The sequence below is a fragment of the Monodon monoceros genome, unplaced genomic scaffold, assembly GCF_005190385.1.
Source record: "Monodon monoceros isolate NGI ecotype Baffin Bay Population unplaced genomic scaffold, NGI_Narwhal_1 Super_Scaffold_18, whole genome shotgun sequence".
Lineage (NCBI taxonomy): Eukaryota > Metazoa > Chordata > Mammalia > Artiodactyla > Monodontidae > Monodon > Monodon monoceros.
In genome coordinates this window covers 160,404,386-160,425,973 of record NW_021703774.1, presented here as the reverse complement: position 1 = coordinate 160,425,973, position 21,588 = coordinate 160,404,386, and the positions used below count along the sequence as shown (strand labels likewise).

Below are 21,588 nucleotides of genomic sequence, written 5' to 3'. Positions count from 1 at the left end.
ACAGTAGTGAGAGGCCTGCGTACCGCCAAAAAACAAAAAAATAACAACAACAACAAAAAAAAACCAAGATTACTTAGAGATAATGGAGATAAATCTAAAATACAGTCAGCTAAAAAAGTTGAAAATAGATGCCTCTGCAAAAGTGGAAATGAGGGAAAAGGCAGTGAACTGCCTTCTGTTTTCATAGAAAACCTTATAATACTTGTTATTTCTTTAAACCATGCATATGTATAACTCTTGTTTGTAAAAGAATGTAAGTTTCCTGATGGCAGGGACCATGAGAGTCTATTAAAATTCCCAGTGCTCCACCTGAAGTAGGTGTTCAAAAAGTATTTGTTATTCAAGTAACTGAAGTCACCGTTCTTGAGGCCCTAAAGGCTCCCCGTAATGCACAGCATTAAGATCACAATGCTTGTGATGCCTCCAGATACTGCAGGCAGGGTCTGGCTCCTGCAAACTCTTCTCCCCTGGCTCTTCCTCTAGTGCCTCTCTCAGGTGCTCACATGCACATTGTTCCTTCCTGCCTCGGGAAATTTGCACTTGCTGTTCCTTCTACCTAAAAAAGCTCTTCACCACCATCACCTAGTTCTCTCCCATAAATCCGTTAGACTTCAGCTCAGATGTCACTTCCTCCAGGAGATCCTGTCTCCTATCTCCCTCTCTTCACCAGCCTGATGGGGCCATGGTGGGCCTACCCCAGGATCCCCAAGGATCTTGTAGGTTATGTTAAGGCATTTACTCTTCTATCTAGAAGAGAATAAGGAGCCACCAAAATGTTGCTAGCCAGGAAAGATAAGATCAAATATGCTGGTAGGTCTGGGGCTCAGAGAATTATGAACAGCAGCAAGCAGCTTACTTGGGACACAGATGACCCTTGCTCAACAAACAGTGGCCTCATCCTAACTCCCCAGGGTACCTCCAGTAATTCCCTATGGTAGTGTTTTCCAGAATGGGGCATGACTATCACTGGTGGCTCTAGGGATAATTTTAGTGGCATATAACCAAATATTTTTCAAAGATTAACATATTTATTTCAATGGGGATTCAAAAATATAACTTGCATTCTAAACTCACGATTTCATGGCTGTTATTGCTTAGGACAAACTTCATGAGGCCGATACTCAATTGACTAACTAAAGCTTGGGGCCTCTTGCTCAAGTCAAACTTGCCAAGTATCCTGAAAATCCCTCTACATCTTTCTCTAAACAACTCTCCTGCCTGAAATGTCCTTCTTACCCCCTGCTTTGGAAAATTCTACATACCCTTCAAAGTCCCAGTTGAATCCCCGCTCAGCAAAGTGGCCTTATAATTAGGGTAGGAGATTGACATGGTGGTTAAGGCTTATCAAACGTAAATTTTGTACTTTGGGTGATAATGATGTATCAGTGTAGGTTCACTAATTGTTAACAAATGCACCACTCTGGTGTTAGATGTTGATAGAGGAAGTTGTGTGTTGGCACAGGAGGCATATGGAAACACTGCATCTTTGCTCGATTTTTCTGTGAACTTAAAAATGCTCTAAAAAATTAAGTCTATTAAAAAAAAAAAGCCAAGGGGGTTCCCCGGTGGCCTAGTGGTTAGGATTCTGGGCTTTCACTGCAGGGGCCGGGTTCAATCCCTGGTTGGGGAACTGAGATACTGCAAGCCCCACAGCTTGGCCAAAAAAAAAAAAAAAAGTCAAGCCAAGGCTTAGAAATTCGATCTAGCTGTATGACTTTAGGCAAGTTACTTCTCTGAACCTAAACTTCCTCATCTGTTGGATAGGAATAATAGTGCCTACCCTTAGAGGACTGTGGTGAGAATTTAATGTTATCACGCATATAAAAGTACTCAGTAAATGCCTGGCATACAGTAAGCCTTCCTAAAAGTTACCTGTTATTTTCATGAGAGTGGGGAGCCACAAATATGAGAGGGCTTTCCCTACTTATTTTAATTATTCATCTTTGTACGCCTTTCACATAGTAGATGCTTAGGAAAAGCTGGTTGGTTGTTGGAGGCCTTGCTGCCTTTGGGAGGGATTATTTTCATCCACATCTCCACACCTCCTTATTCAGTGAGCAGCAACAACATGCTGGCGGATAATGGGTGTCCACACCACAGTCCCACGCTGTCCTGAGGAGGATTCAGAGCGGCTGGAGGAAGCCCCGGCGACTGCTCCGCCGCCGCCATGGCAACTTCAGCCCCATTCCTGGTACCCAGCTCGGGAGGAGCAGGGTATCGAAAGTCAGTCTCCCCAGGGGCGCCTCTCCCAAGGTCTCCAGGGCCTGGTCCCCCGCCCCAGCGCTGAGGAGTCTCCGGGTCCAGGCAGGCGCTGCTCCCTGCGGCCACACGGTGGCGGCGTAGAGTCAAGCTCCGCGCCCCACCTGGGAAGCGCTAATGAGGCACAGCCCCAAAGGTTGGGCCTCCTGCTCCCCACCGTTGCCAGGACAGGTCACGGTATCCAGGCGAGAGAGCCGTTGGACCTAATCTCACCTCACCTCAATACCTCCAACTGGACCCTCGATTCCCGATACTAGGCCGGGCATTCCCAGCTCACTTGACTCGCCCTCCATCCCCGACAATCGTTCCCGGGGCCACCCCGCCCCGCCGCCAGTCCCGCGCAGCACACCTGGCGGGTACCGGGCCAGCCCTTGCTCAGATTCAGGCTCGAGCCCGCCGGACCCAGACCGAGAGTCTCGTCCCACTCCCAAGTGCGCCGGCCCGGAGGGAAGGAGGTGGGCGTGCGCTCGAGCTTTGTGGTCCTCACTGCCCCGACCTCCGGCCCTCTCCATTCTCTGCTTCCGCTTCCGGGCCTGCATCTTCTCCAAACTTCTCTAAACGCCGCGAACCCCCTTCCCAACACTTCGAATGCAGGTCCCAAGGGCTGATAATATAGTCAGGGATTGACCTGTAGAGGGGTCCCCTCACAGGCACTGAGAGGTAAACAAGCTAAGCGCGGGCACGTGCCAGGGCGGGGCTTTGGGGCGGGGCATCAGAGGGGCGGGGCCTCGGCGCTTGAGTTGCCGCGGGCCGAGGAGGTACCCGAGGCGCGCGCGGGGTGCCGGGAGTGCAAACTAAGCGGAAATGGGGCGGGGGGAGACGCAGAGCTGGGGGCGGGGCGGGCACTGGGGGTGGTTTGAGGGAGCGCAGGGCCGACTAGACTTGGGAGCTGAATGGGCTGGCCGTGGGGTTGGGCCTGGACTGGGGACCCAAAAAACGAGAAGGGCCTGAGTGGGGAGGGGAAGAGGAGGCAGGAACCCCGCCCACTTTCTAGGTTGGGTTCTTGGAACTAGTCAGGAAATCCTGGGACTCAATCTTGGGGCTTGATCTTCTGTAGGCGATGGTTTTTATAGAGAGCGCTGATAGGGTACCCATTTCCCCCACATTCCAGGAACTGCTCAGGCTTGTCCCCCAAGAGTTTGGAGGCTCAGCAGCTTCCTCCCTCCACACGCTGCGGGGCGGGTCCCACCCTGAGAGCCCGGCAAGCCCCTTGGTCCCTCCAGAGCCCCCCCATCTTCAGTTTCAACAAGATTCGGGGAGCGGGGAAGTCTTGGGGGCCACAGACCACATACATCTAGAAAGATCTTTAGGCCCCAGGACCTTCTCTTGCCCCTGCCCTCTTCTCTGCTCCAGCAAACCTTACTTTCCTTAGCAGAGGTATTAGAAGGGTCCCCATGGGGAGAAAGGGAGCAATTTCTACTGGCTCCCTTCTATTGCAGTCTGCGAAACAGGACGTGGGCGCAGGGGGGAGCCTTCGAGGGCTGAAGATGGGGTGCCCTGTTTACCCTTCCTGCCCAGCCTAGTGGCTGGCAGGAGCTCAACCGGCTCAGCGATAGGACTTAGGTGCGCAGAATCTTGGGGTCCTTCGTTTGTCTGGTGCTCTGTTCCGCCGTGGGCCTGGGAAACACACGGGAAACCCTACCTGCCTGTTTTTCCCCCCCTTTCAGTGTTTTTCTTTTATGTAAAAGTAATTCATGAGTCTTTTAATTAAAACCTTACAAAAATATGGATTTGAAAAATGAAAAACACTCATCTTCACTGATGAGATAGCTGCGGTTTTTCTTATTTGTAGCATACTATATATATGTATATATAAAGGGGGTCACACCACATATTGTTTTGCAACTTGCTGTATACTATGGACATTTTTTCGTGTCATTATTTATAGAGATACCCCATTTTTAAGGAGTTCATAATATTCCAGAATATGGGTACCCCATAATTCATTTGATCTTCTACTGATAAACATTTAATCCTACGCCTGTGTTTATAATGATCTTTATGTTGTTTTATTTTTACAAGTATGTACTTACTGTAAAATTTTTAAATACTGATAAAGGCAAAAAATATGGATAAAGACAAAATAAAGTTCACCATATTCCTCCTATCTACAGGTAACTAACTCCTTTATTTTGTAAGCTACACTTTATGGAACGCTTGCTATATGCCAGATACCATGCTAAGTCATTCACGGAACAGCAATCTGAGGTTTGGAGAAATGTCTCCAGTGAGGCTTCCCCAAGGTCACACAGCTAGAAAGTGGCAGAGCCAGGACCTGGACCCAACTTTATCTGATTCCAAAGCTTTGCTGGCATCTTCCTGTTAACATGCGGGTGTCTTTCCTTCCAATCTTTTTTTTTTTATTTCCAGGCCACGGGACAAAAATACTCACATGTAAATATGCACTGCTTTTCCTCCTTCCCAGGCTTAGGAGCCTTTGTAAGGAGGGCAGAGGGAGAGAAATAGACCTATAAGCAAAAGAGTGGAGAGACCTGGAGGAATTTCCGCCCAGTCCCAATCAGGAAAAGCTGCTTCTGAGAGAAGGGAGGGGAGTGAGGGAGCTGGCAGAGTTTGGGTGGTCAGGAATTTGGAAAAAGAGAAAGAAGGAAGAGGTTTGGGGAGCTGTTGTAATGGTGTGGAACTTTGAGGAAGAGAGATTTAGGAGGATTCTGAAAGGATGTCTTGCCGTGAGCTGTGCTGTGTAATCCCTTTGCAGTGTCCTCCAGAGACCTTTGGTAAAGACTTTTGTTTCCTGTCAGTGCTTTTTGGAGTTGGATCGATTTCTTTTGCCAAAGAGAGAGTAAATAAAAGACCAGCTTTCTTCAGGTTCACATGCATTTTTTGTATTTCTTCTTTTATGAAAATGAAATAACCTCTCTGCCTTTGCTCACTCAGTACCCTCCCCCTAGAATGCCCTGCCTTTCCCATGTCCTTCTCCATTTCCCTCATCCTCCAAGGTCCACTTCTCTTCACCTCTTTCCTCTCCTTCTGTTGGCCCTAGCTCTTTGCAAGTCCTTCATTATACCCCAAATCAGGGCAGATGACTGGCCCCCTACTGATAGGCCATATTGAGTAGGAATTTTGCCAGCACCGGAATCTCTTTGATTACAAGAAACTGTGCTGGTTTGTTGGTTTTAGAAATCTCTTTGTGTCAAGTGGAGTACCCTTGCACCAGTTATAATTCCCCGGGGAAGACTCTAAACACTTCTACCCATTTCCTCTTGGTATCTGAGTAGTCAAGGAAGACACAATGCAGTCAAGCACCGGATGGAACAACGCTTTACTCACATAGAGAAGAGACAGCAGGATCAGCTTCAGTAGTGGGTGTTGGTCCCTCATTGCCGGGGGATCTCTCCCAGTGATCAACACAGGGCACTTCACCTATGCTCACCCTTCTTGTGCCATAGTGGAAGGACCCTATCCCCTCCAAGAGGAGGACAGATAATAACCATGGGGCTGGCTAGATGCCATATGACCGACATGCTTTAAGCAGAGACAAAAGAGTACTCATGACACCTGAAACAAGGAAAGATACTCCCACACAAGGTGATAAATCCAGCACAGGCTGTGTGGGCTCTTTATCTCTTGGTTAGGAAGTGTTCCAGGCTCAGGGCCCATTCTTACATAATTGAGTAAGGGTCAAAAAACTGCAGGCATGAGACTGTCTTTCTCAACAGTTGGCCATCATGACTCGTTTCCCTCTTTGTTTTGGCTGCTAAGAAGCTCAGAACTATTCTATTTCTGGATCTGTATTTTCTCTTTGTCCCAATTTTCTTAATTATTTACTTTAAGCCTTAAAAAATGTTTTATTATGGAATATTTCAAACACATGAAAGTAGAGAGAATGTAATAAACTGTTATGCACCTGTAACCCATCCTCAATAATTACCAACATTTTGCCAATCTTGTTTCATTTACCTCCCCACTTTTCCCTCCCTCTGAAGTATTATAAAGCAAATCCCAGATATCATATCATTTCACTGGAATTATTTCAGCATATATCTTTAAAAGATAGGGCTTTTTCAAATATAACTACAATGCCACTATCATACCTAACAAAATTAATACAAATTCCCTAAAATCATTTAATACCTAGTTCATGTTCAAATTTCTTTAATAGTTGGTTTGTTCCAATAAGAACTCAAGTGAGGCTCACACATTTCATTTGGTTGATATGTGTCATAAGTAACTTTTCATCTATAACAGTTTCACTTTTCTTCTTTTTTCATGCTATTTATTTGTAAAGGAAACCAGAGCATTTGCCCTGTAAAGGTTTCCACATCCCAGAAGATTTGGCTGATTGCTTCCTGATGGAGTAGTTTAACTTGTTCTTCTGTCTGTTGTATTTCCATTAAACTGAAAGTTAGATCTAGAGCTTGATTAGATTCAGGTTTAATGTCTTTAGCAAGAATACCTTACTGGCGATGGTGCTGTCTACTTATTATTATGTCTCATCTAGCGGCACATACTTAGTTTAAATATTTTTACTGATTGGTCCTCGGTTTCAGGGCTCTTGGCCTGCTCTTTTCATTATAGAATTCCCCATCAACCTTTTATCTGTTGGTTTTAGCATCTGCTGATGATCCGTTATCTCATTAGGTGTTGCAAAATGGGGACCGGGCCCTGGCAGTGAAAGCGCCAAGTCCTGGACTGCCAGGGAATTCCCCATGACTTTCTAATTCTGTCATTCTTTTTTTTTTTTTTGGCCATGCCCAGCAGCATGTGGGATCTTAGTTCCCTGACCAGGGATAGAACCCGAGCCCCCTGCAATGGAAGCACGGAGTCATAACCATTGGACCACCAGGGAAGTCCCTCTGTCATTCTTTTTGCATTCATTAGCTGGAATTCTTCCATAAAGAACAACTTTTCAATAAAAATTATTTTTAAAAATAAAATTAAATTACAAAAATAATTTAAAAATAAAACTTAAATGAGTGCTTCCCTGGTGGCGCAGTGGTTGAGAGTCCGCCTGCCGATGCAGGGGACACGGGTTCGTGCCCCGGTCTGGGAAGATCCCACGTGCCATGGAGCGGCTGGGCCCGTGAGCCATGGCCGCTGGGCCTGCGAATCTGGAGCCTGTGCTCCACGGTGGGAGAGGCCACAACAGTGAGAGGCCCGCGTACCGCAAAAAAAAAAAAAAAAAAAAAAAACTTAAATGAAAAAATAAAAGAATAACTTTTCCTCATTCATTATTTGATTTTCCTGAAATAGTTTGTACAAAGAAAGACAGGATAAATGCTTGATTCCTTTAATGTATTTTTATAAGTTGCCTGAACTCCTTTGTGGAACAAGGTGTTAAAAAAAAAAAAGGGCAAGCAGAGTAGTGGAATGGAAAGAGCACAGGCCTTGGACTCAGACAGAATCCTGATTCCATCACTTCTTACCTGTGTAACCTTGGGCCATCCATCTGAGCCTCAGTTTCCTTAACTGCAAGTTGGGGGCCAATATCCTCAACTTCCCCAAACTTTCAGTAGAATCATTTCCAGGCCTAGATCAAGCAATTCCTTGTACAGGAAGTAAAATACAGTCACTGTGGAAAATTTAGAGGATGCAGATAAACACAAAGAATATAGAAGCTTTGTGAAAAGCATCTAGCATATGCTTGGCCTATAGTCGGTATTTCTGACAACTCCAGCTTGGCTCTCGGGCTGCCCTGTGTTAGAATCCTTCTGGAAGAGAGTAAATTTAGCCAGCAGAGACTCCAGCCTCAGTCCAAGAAAATCCTAGTAAGAGTCAGAGAGGGTGTTTTGGGGAGAGAGCAGGAGGTCTTATGTCAAGAGCTAGTGAACTGAAGTTAGACCTACCACAAGCTTGCAGTGAGATCCTGGGAGAGTCACTTAACCTCCCAAGCAACAGTTTCTCACGTGTAAGATAGAGGTTGTCAAGGCTGACCTGCCAGAGTCGTTGGGAGGGCCACTTGAGATGTTGATGTGGAGATGCCCACCTTGGAGGCAAAAATTGGGCAGTGCTCAGCAAATAGGGGTTAGCTTGATCTGTCTGGGAACTCCCTTTCTGAGCTCCCATCAAGTGTAAAGTTACAAGTGTCTCTTATCACTGAAGGGCTGTGTGAGGGCTGGCTTGGAGCCCAGGCTCCAAGTGCTGTGTGAATTGGGTAACCTCTTCCTCTCTGGGGTTTGGATTCTCCCATCTGTGAGATGACCAGATTAGGGGTCCAAATCTAAATGCCCCCAGGAGCAGACAGGTAGCAAGTGAATGAAGTGGGGGAGTCAGTGAGATAGTAGTGGGTGGTGGAGACTGTGGTGACCTGATGAGCTTGCTTTATCTGAGAGAGGCTGCCACTCCATTCTGCTGATGGCCACAAAACTGGAATGTGAGCACAGGTGGCCTTTTTAAAAAAAAAAAAAAAAAAGTTATTTATTTATTTTTGGCTGCGTTGGGTCTTCCTTGCTGCATGTGGGCTTTCTCTAGTTGCGGTGAGCGGGGGCTACTCTTCATTGCGGTGCGTGGGCTTCTCATTGTGGTGACTTCTCTTGTTGCGGAACATGGGCTCTAGGCGTGCGGGCTTCAGTAGTTGCGGCATGCGAGCTCAGTAGTTGTGGCACACGGGCTTGGTTGCTCCGCGGCATGTGGGATCTTCCCAGACCAGAGATCAAACCTGTGTCCCCTGCATTGGCAGGCAGATTCTTAACCACTGCGCAACCAGGGAAGTCCCTTGCCTGACTTTTAAAGAGGCTGGAAAGCTGTATTTTAAATTTTCTTCTTCCTTTTTTTTTTTTTAATACCTTCTTTTTACAAAACGTCTGTCCAGGGCTGACTTTCAATAGATCCCAGCGAGGGAGCTGCTCTGTTATGTAGGAAACCCTGACCCAGAAGCAGGTCATCTATGAATGGTTTAGCACCAGGTTCCCCACCAACGTGTGCTGTGTGACAGGTGAGGGGGCTGCTGCCTTTCTGGCTGCGCCCCGTGTCCCAGGACCAAGGGGTCTTCCAACCCGACCCCGGTCCTGAGGGGCTGTGGAATGCACTGTGCTGTATTTTTAATTTTAAATTAAAGTGATGGCAAGTTACTTGAGATATTCAGCAGCCTGTATGGACTAAACAAAATGTAAAGTAGGGTTAAGAACATGGATTCTAAAGTAAGGGAAGTTCATACACCAGCTTTACCACTTAATTAACTGTATGTCCTTGAGCAAGTCATTTAGCTTCTCTGTGCCTCACTTTTCTTATCTGTAAAATGGGGGTAATTATTGCACCTACCTCACGTGATTGTTGTGAGGATCACATAAGCAAGGACAGGACTAGGGTGAGGTTAACAGAATAAGGTTAATGAGGAATCATCCTGGGTGCAAAATTTAAGGGGGTGCCAAAAAAACTCAACAATCAAGATATATTTTCAAAAGTTAAAAGTAATGCAAAAAAAAAAAATCCATGATGACCAAAATAGCAACATTTTAAGTGAAGACAGGATATGACCTTGCACTTGTGTGACTTGGCCTTAACTCACCTCACCCTAATCCTGGGTCTGTGGGGTCCTGGCTTTATTCTTAAAATAGGATGGTACACAAGGAGAACACCCATCCTACCTCCAGGCCCAGTGGTTCATGGGTAAGAGAGAGAAAGCATTTGACTTTGTTCACTGCCGTATCACCAGCACCTACAATGGTGCCTCACACATGGTAGGATCTTAATAAGTATTTGTTGAATGGGGAAAAAGTTGGGATGATACACGTCCAACCTTAGAACAGTGCCTGGCGCCAAGTAGGTGCTCAATAAAAAATAATGATGATTATGATTGAGAAGATAATGATGTCATTGTGGGTCCTATTCTGTCTTTTTTTTTTTTTTTTTTGCGGTACGCGGGCCTCTCACTGTTATGGCCTCTCCCGTTGCGGAGCACAGGCTCCGGACGCACAGGCTCAGCGGCCATGGCTCACGGGCCCAGCCGCTCCGCGGCATGTGGGATCTTCTTCCCGGACCGGGGCACGAACCCGTGTCCCCTGCATCGGCAGGAGGACTCTCAACCACTGCGCCACCAGGGAAGCCCCCCTATTCTGTCTTTAAGCCAATGGTGAACCTAGTGTGTTTGACACCCAAAATGTGTTTTTTTTTCCAAGTTATCAAATTTTATTTTTCTTGAATTTCTTCTTAGATTTTCTGGTAATGTAAAAAAAATGTTTTTAAATTTTTATTTTTATTGGAGTATAGTTGATTTACAATGTTGTGTTAGTTTCAGGTGTACAGCAAAGTGATTCAGTTATACATATACATATATTAATTCTTTTTAAGATTCTTTTCTCATATAGGTTATCACAGAATATTGAGTAGAGTTCCCTACTGCTATACAGTAGGTTCTTTTTAGTTACCTATCTTATATATAGTAGTGTGTGTAGAAAAGATCATTTTTTAATCCCAACAGGACAAGAATTATCTTCAATAATAATCATGAAATAAAACAAATAATAATAATGGCAGAAAAGCAACAGAGACAGTAAAAACTTGCTTTTATTGAACTTCATATATATACTCAGACCAATAAAATTTTTTAAATAAAATAAAAATTATAGTACAAATGGGAAAAAAGTAAAGGACTAATAGTTTATGGTTATATTAATGTATTTTTTTAACAAAAAGGTACATACACACACACATGAAGAAATGCCTCTAAAAGAGGCAAATTGGCAGGTTCAGAGAATGACTTGCACAGAGAATGACAGAACTACAGTAACAGTTTTACAATCACTGTGCTATCGCCGTTGATTTCAAATCTGCTGTTTAAATGCAGGGACATGCGGACATGAACGCTCCTGATGTGAGCTCCAGTGATGCTGACCTGCTATGAGCTCTCAAACTGAAGGTATATGTTGGCGCCAGTTGTGTAACTGGGAGTTCTTCAAATTAGCTTCCATGTAGAATATGTTATTTATTAAAGGTTAGGTGATAAAATGTACTAATTTGAAGTATATATATATCTCATAGTAATCGCAGCAATTATTTAGAACTTAGACCAAGAAAGATCTCTTCAGGAGGGAGGATTTTATCACCAACGACATTGTTTAGAATTGCCAGGGCACAGTGATAAAAAGCAGACCCACCCAGTTTCATTAATGTTTTAAACTTCTCTACAGACAATGCATGCCTTATTTCTTGCACATGGAGGACTGGCCACCACCCTTAACTGATTCACCTCTGCCCCAGGCCATCAGTTTCCTATCTCTGGATGAGACAGTCCCAAAGGCCCTTCCAAAGATGACATTGCACTACTTTCTAATTGTGGGTTTGCAAGCTATTTCAAGCGATGTGACCCTGGGTAAGTCAGGTTATTTCTCCAAGTCTCAGTTTCCTCATCTGTGAAATGGGAACAATAACCCCAAGCCATGCCTTACCCCATAAGGGCTCCATGAGGTAGTGTGGGAGAAGACTTTTTGTAAAGAAGGAGGCACTGCATACAAGTGGCAGGAACACAGGTGGCAGGCCTTGATGACAAAGGTGATGATGTTCCTCTGAAGTCATAAATAAGTTGTTCCTAGATTGAGGATCTGGGTTAGGGGAAGGGGAACCAGCGGGTGCTGGACTTTGCAAATCACTGACAGTGACTTTTTTCTTCCAGGAAAAGTCTTGATCCTCTTGGCCCAGAAGCAGGGGGCTGATCACAATGACCCCAGTTCCTCTGCTGCTGTATTACAACCCAGCTGGATGGAGCACTCCTCTTCCAGGGGAAGGTGGCTGAGGCAGAAGCAGGGTGTGAGAAACTACTGATGCCAGCTGGCTCTTGTCCTCAGAAGCACTCTGAAATTAGTTTACCTGCTTGTTTAGCCAAAGAGAATGTAAGTTCCTAGAGCAGGGGTTAACAAATTTTTTTTCTGAAGAGCCAGCTAGTAAACATTTTAGGCTTTCTCAGCCATATGGTCTCTGTTGCAACTACTCGACTCTGCTGTTGTAGTGTGAAAGCAGCCCTAGACCATACGTAAACGGAGCGTGGCTGTGCTCCAATAAAACTTTATTTATGGATACTGAAATCTGAATTTCATATAATTTTTGCACATTATGAAATATTCTTCAATTATTTAAAGATGTAAAAGCCACTCTTAGCTCATAGGCACATAAAAAGAGGCCAGATTTGGCCCACAGGCCGTTCATAGTTTACCCACCCTTATTCTAGAGGGCAGAGACCCTCTCTGTGTATTCCTTTGCTGTGTCCACAGTGCCCAGAACAGTGCCTGGCACATAGCTGTCCATAAGGATCTGTTGATGACCAACTGCTTCCTCTTCTGCCCCTCTACCTCCAATTCCATTCCCATCTCTTGCTGCTACTATATCCACCTCTACTTCCAGCTCCCATTCTCTGTAACCAGCAGCAACAAGCTTCTGTTGCCCCCACCCGGTCCCCGTCTCCAGGTCAGTGGAGGAGCCCGCTAGCTAGTTCTCCAGTAGCCCTGGGACTGTCCCATCTGCATGCTCCCATTTTTCCTCTTCTTCTCTGACTACCCTATCTTTGGCCTCATTCTTCTTTTTTTTTTTTTCAGCATCCAAAATCTTTTTAATAACAAGGCAGGATCTGGGGCTGGTTTTTGTAGTGGCAACTGGCCTGTCAGCCTCTGGTGCGCTTGAACTTCCAGCCCTTGGAACGTAGGGTTTGGTGTTCCTGAGGTCTTGCCGAGATGCCTGTATACCTCTTGGTCTTTACCAGAGAGTAGGCCAGCGCCACAGCCCTTGGGAGTGTCCAGGGCCAGTTGGTCAAAGGTGAGGATCTTGCCCCAGGCCTTGGGGATGTGGCTCCGGAGGCAGTGCACACACCTTCAGTTCGGGCACCTACTGGGCATGCACATGATCAGTTTTAGTCCCTATAACCACACCTGTTTTGCCTTCCCCTCCAGGAAGCTTCACCTTCCGGATCATCTGGGAAAGGGATAGAGGCCACCAGTTGGTGCAACTCACGAACAACCTCTTCAGCACAACTTGACTGAAGGAGTTGGTTGGTCAGGCCAGAAACCTGTACAGCTTGACCAACAGCCTTAGGTAGCTGTCCTAGCTCTTGGCCTCATTCTTTTTTTATTTTTATTTTTGGGCCATGCCACGCAGCTTGCAGGATCTTAGTCCCTGACCAGGGATCGAACCCATACCCCCTGCAGTGGAAGCACGGCGTCCTAACCACTGGACCACTAAGGAATTCCCTTGGCCTCATTTTTTTTTTTTTTTTGAGTAGGGAACTTTTTTTTTCTAGTATTTATTTATTTATCATTTATTTTTTTCTGGCTGAGTCAGGTCTTAGTTGCAGCATGTGGGATCTTTCATTCCGGCACACAGGATTCTCTCTAGTTTTGGTGAGCGAGCAGGCTCCAGAGCACGCGGGCTCAGTAGTTGCAGTGGGCGGTCTCTCTAGTTGTGGCATGCAGGCTCCAGAGCACGCAGCCTTCGCAGCTGTGGCACGTGGGCTCTCCAGTCGTTGCGCCGTGGGCTCAGTGGTTGCAGCACGTGGGCGTAGTTGCCCCGTGGCATGTGGGATCTTAATTCCCCGATCAGGGATCGAACCTGCGTTCCCTGCACTGGAAGGCGGATTTTTTACCACTGGACCACCAGGGAAGTCCCCACACAAGCATATTTTGAAGGCTTGCCACATGTCAGCTGTAGCCAGTGAGATAGCAGTAAACAAAATAAAGTCCTACCTCATGGAGCTTTGTTCTAGTGAGAGAAACAAACAATAAACAAACAGATAAATATACAATATGATCCCTGGTAGAGAGGCATGCCATGAAAAAAAGATAACATAAGATGATACCGTCGATGGGGAGCTATCTTAGGTAGGGTCAGTCCTCTCCGAAGAGGTGACATTTGAGCAGAGGTGCGAATGAAGTGAGGGAGCAAACTCTGAGAGCTAAAGAAAGAAATGTTCCAGGTGGAGGGCACAGCAGGAGCAAAGCCTGAGGTGGGAGTGTGTGTGGCATGTCAGTGAGCAGGCAGCAAGACTAGTGGCAGGGGGGCAGTGAGTGAGTGGTAGGAGAGGAGGGGGCAGGGGGAGTAGGGAGCCAGGTCCTGCGGGACTTTGCAGGCCCAGCAAAGTCCTTGGATTTTGTTTTAAGTGTTAAGGGGGAGCTACAGGAGGGTTTCAAGCACCTCCATCCCTCAGACCTGGATGGGGCAGACAAGAGAATCCACCCCCTTACTTGTTCACCACTACCCACCTCTGCATACTGAGTACCCGTGAAGCCCCTTCTGGGCTGACAGTGTAGTGAAGTGAATAAGAGCACTGGATTTTGAGTCTGAGAGAATTGGGTTCCCAGCCTAGCTGTAATACTTACTAGCTGTTGGACCATGGGCAATCGCATCACTCCTGAGCCTCAGTTTTCTCATCTGGAAAATGGGGACAATAATTTCTGTCTCATGGTGTTGTTGGGGCGACTGGATGAGCTCTTGCGTCTAAAACACTCACAGTGCCGGGCAGGTCACAGAGCTCTCCCTCAATCAGCTGTCATAGTTGATGATGGTTACTATTTAAATGCTGAGCCAAGTTCTGGCATTTTGTAATCACTTGTTAAAGGGAACTACCATTATGATTGTTCCCCTTATGCTGTTCCGCCTGCTGCCAGGAGACACATGTGCGAAGACCCTCCTCTACTGAATGGCCAAGAAAGAATAATGACAGACTCTCTTCCTGTGGGGCAGGGCCCATCCAGAACCTGTGCTCTTGAACATTATAGCAAGCACATGCCCAGGTTGCGGTAGAAGGACCTAAAACCCAGCGCTCAGCCTGTCAGCTCAGCCCCCTGCTTCGTGCCAGAATAACCTCTTCCACAAGGTACAGAATAAGAACCTCACTGTGTCCAGCAGAGCCCTTTCGCACTTAACAAACACCGCAAGTGACTGCCCCGAACAGCCTGTTCTCACCCCATTATGAATAATAATAATAGCTATCATTTATCCACGACTCAGAGTGTAGCATTTCAGAGCATGAGTCCTAGATTTACTGTATTGTAGCTAGATGATGTTGTACATATCACTTAGCCTCTTTGAGCATCTATGTGCCAGGTAGTGTGTCCGGTGCCAGGAAGACAAGAGCCTAGAAGACCCGATTACTGCCCTCTCACAGCTTCCTGTCTAATTGGAGAGCTAGATGTTAATCAGGTAATCACAAAAACAAATGTAAAAGTACACCTTGAGGAGCACTAAGGAGAAGTATCCATTGCCATGAGTGTATATAACAGGCAGGTAAGGGAAGATGTCCTGGAGGAAGTGATTGTGGAGATAAACTGGCTTGAGGAAGACAGACAGTTTCAAGAACAAGGAGCAAGGCCCTGGGGCAGTAGAACTGAAGGAAAGTCAGTGTGGCTGCAGCCTAGAGAGAAACAGAAAACTGTGAGCGGAGGCTGCAGCGGGATCAGCACATTGTAGGCTATGGATTGGTCTCTATAGCTCTCTGCTGAGTGACTGTAACATCCTTTCAACAATGATGGGCAAGCTGACCTGCCCAAGCTCCCAGGCAGGGCCCAGGTGTCCTCTGGGCACCCCCCTTTTCCAGCATAACCCACTCATAACCCAATACTCTTGGGAGAGAGGACACAGGAAGTGAAACATTCATAGGAAAGCACAGTCACTACTGGGTCCTTAAATTGAGATGATGCACTTGATATGGAATCCTTTCCTGTAAAAAGGGGAAGGAAGAGGCCAGGAGCCCCAGGAAGGGGGCAGATTGAAGGTAGAATCACTCCAGTTTTCCCCTCGCCCATGCCCCTCCCACCCATCCACCTCATTTTCCTCGCCCAGCAGTCCTTTGCCCTCATTCTCTAGGTCTCAATGTCTCTTCCCAAGTTTAACTTAAACCGGCTTGCAGCCAGATATTTGGCACCTGTGTGCAATCTGTTCTGAGCCCTGAGTAGGATGACTAGATTTAGCAAATCAACAGGACACCCAGTTAAATTTGAATTCAGATAAACAATAAGCATTTTTTCGTATAATTTTTAGTCTAAACATTACAACGCTAGCCCTGAGCAGCAGGGGTTGGGTCATCGGAAACTCCAGGCAACTGATACTAACACTGATGTCAATAACAGCTGCCAACTTTGGCCCAGGTTGCCTCCAGTTTAGCCCTCATTAAGGAGGTAATAGAGTGAGTGAACAAAAGAATGCACTCTAGGGACTTCCCTGGGGGTGCACTGGTTAAGAATCCACCTGCCAGTGCAGGGGACACAGGTTCGATCCCTGGCCTGGGAAGATCTCACATACCATGGAGCAACCACGTGCCGTGGAGCAACTAAGCCCATGCGCCACAACTACTGAACCTGTGCTCTAGAGCCCGTGCACCACAACTACTGAAGCCCGCGCACTGCAACTACTGAGCCCTGCAAGTACTGAAGCCTGCACACCTAGAGCCCGTGCTCCACAAGAGAAGCCACCGCAATGAGAAGCCGGCGCACCACAATGAAGAGTAGCTCCCACTCGCCACAACTAGAGAAAGCCCATGCCCAGCAATGAAGACCAAACGCAGCTAAAAAAAAAAAATAAAAGGAATGAACACTGGGCCTAGACTACCAGGGTTGTCTTTCAGCTCTGCCATTTTCCAGCTGTGTGACCTTGGAGGGACCCAGACAATGAAACGCTTAACTTCTCTGTCCTTGGTTTCCTCATCTATACACTGGAGATAATAACAGCCCCTAACTCATAAGGTTGTTGTGAGGATTAAATGAGTTTACAGGTAAAGTGCTTAGAATAGTGCCTGGTCCATAGTAAGTGCTATGTTAATGTTAGCTCTAATAATTTATCTAATCACACCAGACCGAATGGAAACTCCATGAGAACAGGGACTTTCTTTTGTTCATTGCTATATCCACAGGAATGAGGAGCAGGGCTGGTTTACAATGCATGCTCAAGAAGAGGGCCTGGCTTGTAATATATAGCCATAAATATTTATTGAATTAAATCTAGTCCTCAGGATCTACCTGAAAGATTGGAATTATATTAATGATTCCCCTTTCACAGATAAGGAAACAGGTTTAGAGACATGAAATGAGTTTTCCAATGTTAAGGAGGTGGCAGAGCTAGGATTCAAATCCAGATTTGTTCGGTTCCAAAGTCTTTTCCACTCAAAACTCAATTCACTTTAACAGCTGAGGTGCTACCCTTGGAAAGTGATGGAATAACAGGAGCATCTGGATTTAGGAGAAATCCTCATGGACTTTGATTTTTTTGGATTTAGGAGAAATCCTCATGGACTTTGATTTTTTTAAGTCCTAATCTGTTCCCCATCTGCTGTGTAACCTTGGGTAAGTCACCTCATCTTTTTGAGGCTGTTTTATGATGTGTAAACTAGGTGGTGGTGAGGATCCAAGGAGATCATATATTGGTGAAGCCTGACTGGAAGAAGTCTTCTGATAAACAATCCTGCTTTAGAACGGCTTTGCAAATGGACATTCTTCCCCACCCATGAAACCCACAAGCCCATCTCTCCACTCCCCCACGTGTGAATAAATCTCATCACACCTGAACCCCTAATACCTCTTTAGACGGAGGTTGAATCTCTCCGGGGGAAATCTGTCTCCCTGGCCTCCCTGCACTCCAGGCGCAGCCCAAGTGTCGGTCAATCCTGGGAACCTGGTCCCTGCTCTCCTCAGAGGGGGCACAAGCCCAAATGAGCCCAGAGCTGGGCCTGCAGTTGGGAGAGATTCGGGGAGACGGCTTGAAAAGAGCAAAACATGCGTATTAAGACATCACTTTGGAGGCACTGTGGGTCCTGATGGTGGTGAAAGACTTGTACCCTACCTGGAGCCGGGGCGCAGGAGATTCCAGTGTCGCCTTCCGGGGCGGGGTTAGGGGGTCCTAGGGCCTTGTAATGGGGGGAGTAGGGCCCAGGCTCCTTTCTAGCCTTTGCCGGGGTCAGGCCCAGGACATTCAGAGTGTGTGTGTGTGTGTGTGTGTGTGTGTGTGTGGCAGGGGGAAACAGCCCCCGTTGGGGGGGGAGAAAGAACATCTGGGGAGCTATTCCAAACGAGGTGAGTGGGGGTGATGGGTAGCCCTGGCATGGTCCCCTCCGGGAACCAGGTTTGGGAGGGAGGAGCCAGGAGGGCCTCTTCTGGGCTGAGCAGAGCGCGGGCCCAGGGCTCGCGGTGAAGGCGGGGCCCGCACTCTCTTCGCGGCGGGGGCTGGGGGTCCGTGCTGGGAATGCCGCGCCGCGGGGGCCGGGGCGGGGCTTCATTGGCCCCGCCCTTCGCGCAGGTAGCCAATGGGCGCGGCGGCGCCGGGTGACGGAGGGAGCCGAAGTGCGAGTGCCGCGGCGGCGGCGGCGCGGACGGCCCAGCGAGAGCGAGAGGGTCTCGGCGGGCGCGAGGGGGTTAGGGGGCGCGGGGACGAGGGGACGCGGGAGCGCGGAGCCTGGGACCACGGGACCTGGGAGGCGAGGCGGCCCGGACCGCCGGTGGAGCGCGGGCCGCCCAGCGGCGGCGCGATGCCGCTCGCCCAGCTCAAGGAGCCCTGGCCGCTCATGGAGCTGGTGCCGCTGGACCCGGAGGTGAGTGAGCTGGGCAGGGGACGGGCGCTGGCGGCCGGCGAGCCCGAGTCCCCACAGGGGCGGGGCGGCCCGCGGCGCCTCTGTAGCCTGGCGGGCGCCCGCGCGGACGCGAGTGCCCTCCGATCTCTTGCCCCCTCTCCGGCTCCACCCCCTTCTGCCCCGGGTGTGTGTGCGCGAGGGACAGTTCCGCCACAGCGCCGAGAAACCCCTTAGCCCGGAGAGGGTATGCCGTGGTGCGCTGAGATCTGACCCCCGCCTCACCCCACACACCTAGGACCTGTACCGGGAGCTGTCGGAGTTTCCTTCGTTAGGGCAGACGGCCAGGGCTGGGGTGTCAGATGTCTCGGATTCTACAAGAGACAAGGATCATGGGACCCCCCCCCCCACTTCTCCTTGATGTCTCCCAGCGCCCTACCCCAAGAGCTCCCGCTACTCGGCTGCTGACCCTAGAAGGATTGTCCCTCTTGACCCTAGCAGTTGTGGAATTTGGGGTGACATCGCCCGTCTGGGGCTGAAACTCTTGGTTTTCTTTGCCCCAGCCTAGGGTCAGAGGACACCTGTGTCACCTGCTCCAGGCTGGGGGGAAGAGAATGGGGAAAAGCCCTTAGACACTGTGAAAATTATTCCTGGAGATGAGGAGAACGTTGGTTCCTGCCCCCTCCCATAGGAAGGACTGGGCCCCTGAGGAGTTTGGCCTCTGCCTGCCTAGCCTCTCCCAGAAGCACCTCCTGCCCTCTGAGGATTCTATGGTGCTAGGCCCTAAGCTTGCAGAAGGCCAGCTCTTCCTGTGCCCTTTGACCCCCAGGGTCAAGGTCAAGCCCATCTGCCAGCAGATGGAGAAAAAAAACTTTTCCCTTAGCCTCATTCTGGGAAGGAGGTAGGTGATACTGCCTTTCCAGAGGGGATGTGGGGATATGCAGGGAGGGTATGGAAACCTCAGTGAGCCTGGGAGCCAAGGTGATTTTCTTCTGGCTTGGGCTCGGAGCCCCTGCTTAGATCCCCTCCTCTGCCCTCTCTTAACTGGGGCAACCACCAAGTGCCCTGCCTCTCAGGGTCACAGGTTGAGATCAGAGTGAGCATCCCCGGTCCCCAGAACCCAGGGTGTGCTGCCCCTTTAAAGGGATGGTCATGGCTGACACTGGCTATTGGAGGGTGGGCGCATGGCAGGATTAGGTAGCCAACCTGAAGGCGCAATTTGGAGTAAATTGCTTTGGGATCCCTGCCATGGGGTTTTTACGGGCCCTGCTCAGTTCAGAAGTTCTCTCGCTGACTCACCCTCTGAGGTGAGGAACACTGCCCTCTGCAGCCCCTATCCACCACAGCCCACCCCCCAAGGACTGGGGCACAGGGGGTTGGGGAGGTGCTCAGAGGTGGATTCCTTTGCCTTGGCATACCGTTGAGACCTAGGCCTCCCTAGAGGAAGGTGGACTGGGAGGGGCCAGGGAGAGACTTAATCTGAGGACTTACCATGGGTTATACTAGTAGGGAAGAAAGACACCCAGGAGCTCAATTCCCAGTCCAGGGCACTACTTCCTGTTTCTCTTTGGGGAATCCTGGGGCAGGGGCCAGGTTTAAACAGGAAACTCAACTCAGTTTTAGTACTGCTGCAGCTGAACTCTGAGAGGAAGAGACTGGCTTATTTCCTAGGATTAGGGGGGCTGTGATTTCTCTAGGAGCTTCAGCTTGGAAACATTGTGTGACCCCCCAATCAGTCTTTAGCCTCTCTGGGCCTCTGTTTCTCCAATGGCCAGGGCTGGGTTCTGGCCTCTGCTTTCTGGGCCTGAGAGGGTACAGAGTCCCGAGTACCACTGCCCATTTTCCTCCTCCCCACTCCATGGAGGTGCCAGGCGACTGGGTGTTATTGTTTGGGTAACAGGAGCCATGGGGCAGCCAGGGCGCGGGTTGGGCTGTTTTCACTGGAGAACAGGGCCTCGCTGTTCTTAGCCCAGGTGACATGTAAGTGATACAGCAGCCTGACCTGCAGGTATAGGCGCTGCTGCTGGCTCCTGGCCAGGAAGGAGGCAGGCAGAGGGGCTGGTGGGGGCATTTGGCAGAGGCCTGGGATATGGACTGCCCTGCCCTCCCCATGACGCTGCCGAAAATGGGCTGCTGGGAGGCGGGGCCTTGTCTGGGGTGTGGCCCAGGTGGAGTAAACCCATTGGAAGTGTGGTTGACGATTCTGCCTGGGCCTTCCCTGGCCTTGCTGAAAGCAGTAACCTTGACCCCAGGCCCAGCCTCGCTGTGTACAGAGCTTCATTATGTGCCACCCACCCCACTTCACCACTGTTACCTTATTAAAATAAAACAACTCTCAAAACAACTTCTCAAGGTAGGGATTATTACCCCCATTTTCATATGGAACAGCTGAACTCAGAGAGGAGAACTGGCCTGTGAATTAATGTCAGAGTCAGAATTGGAACCCAGATCTCTTGTTGTCTCCAGCCTAGTTGGGGGAGGCTTAAGGACAGGGAAGAGCTGGGATCAAGCTTGCCCAGGTGGAAGGTACTCCAAGAGAGGCTCCGGATGTTGGCAGACTCTCCTGTCCAGCCTTTGCTGAGGGCTGGTGGTACCAGCCGGCCCTGGCACCTGGCCCCCAGCTTCCAGCAGCGCTCAGGGCTGCCAGTGCTGGGCTCTGAACCCAACTCCTGGGGCTGCTTCCTGCCTGTGGGGCACGTGCTGTCTTTGTCCATCTGCTGCCCGGCCTCTCCAGACGCTGCCCTGGCCCCTCTTCCCGAGACAGAGCTGGTTGGGTGGGGAGGAAGGATGCATGGTGAAACCCATCTCTGACCTCTGGGGAGGGGGCACAGTGGTCTGGAGGCCCTCCGCAGCTGTCCCCATGAGTAGTGCTCTCTGAGGAAGAGGGAGGAGAGTGG

General features: G+C 48.9%; 1 protein-coding gene and 1 pseudogene across 2 annotated transcripts in view; one reads left to right on the top strand and one right to left on the bottom strand.

The window, feature by feature from the left end:
* Nucleotides 1–12,757: 12,757 nt before the first annotated feature.
* On the bottom strand, nucleotides 12,758–14,531 carry LOC114898021 (annotated as a pseudogene).
* A 4,031-nt stretch (nucleotides 14,532–18,562) lies between these two features.
* RPS6KA1 (ribosomal protein S6 kinase A1) overlaps nucleotides 18,563–21,588 on the top strand; it is a 36,342-nt gene continuing 33,316 nt past the window's right edge. Inside the window, exon 1 of one of the 2 annotated variants that reach the window (XM_029228468.1) lies at nucleotides 18,563–18,715. In XM_029228468.1, coding sequence (XP_029084301.1) covers nucleotides 18,653–18,715 — 63 coding nt within the window. In that variant the 5' untranslated portion in view covers nucleotides 18,563–18,652. The remainder of the gene's footprint in view (nucleotides 18,716–21,588) is intronic. The other variant, XM_029228470.1, reaches the window with a different exon arrangement.